The 584-nt window shown below is 46.1% G+C and overlaps 1 protein-coding gene across 1 annotated transcript; it reads left to right on the top strand.

The window, feature by feature from the left end:
• Positions 1-102: 102 nt before the first annotated feature.
• Positions 103-578, top strand: LOC121940046 (actin-like; the record flags this gene model as incomplete). Its single annotated transcript, XM_042482923.1, has 2 exons — positions 103-264; positions 428-578. Coding segments are annotated over 2 exons (313 nt in total), but the record flags the coding sequence as incomplete, so codon positions are not given.
• Between the last annotated feature and the right edge of the window lie 6 nt (positions 579-584).

Genomic DNA, 584 nt, shown 5'->3' with positions numbered 1-584 from the left:
AACTTAAATATGTGTTTTCTTGTGTTAATATGTCTGCTGAGCAGAACAACATTAGAAAAGTGTTCTTCCTTTTTGTAATCCGGTGTTTTTATTGTCTTGCAGGTATTGTGTTGGACTCTGGTGACGGTGTCAGCCACACTGTGCCCATCTACGAGGGTTACGCCCTGCCTCACGCCATCCTTCGTCTGGATCTGGCTGGCAGAGATCTGACCGACTATCTGATGAAGATCCTCACAGAGAGGGGATACAGCTTCACCACCACCGGTACAATTTTTCTTCCCTGAAATGGTACAGACCCAGTTTATAATCTGGAGCTCTAACCATACAGACATGAAGCTGCTGAATTTCTGCAGCTTCTCCACTTTCTGAATATATTTGAATCTAGTGTCCATTTTGTAACTCAAATATTTCCACTCCCGAACTCCAGCTGAACGTGAGATTGTGCGTGACATTAAGGAGAAGCTTGATTACGTGGCTCTGGACTTCGAGCAGGAGATGCAAACAGCAGCTTCCTCTTCCACCCTGGAGAAGAGCTACGAGCTTCCTGATGGACAGGTCATCACCATCGGCAATGAGAGGTTCCG

The sequence above is a fragment of the Plectropomus leopardus genome, unplaced genomic scaffold (genome assembly GCF_008729295.1).
Source record: "Plectropomus leopardus isolate mb unplaced genomic scaffold, YSFRI_Pleo_2.0 unplaced_scaffold72412, whole genome shotgun sequence".
NCBI lineage: Eukaryota > Metazoa > Chordata > Actinopteri > Perciformes > Serranidae > Plectropomus > Plectropomus leopardus.
The sequence above is the reverse complement of the archived record's forward strand: the minus strand, read 5'-3'. Positions and strand labels throughout refer to the sequence as shown.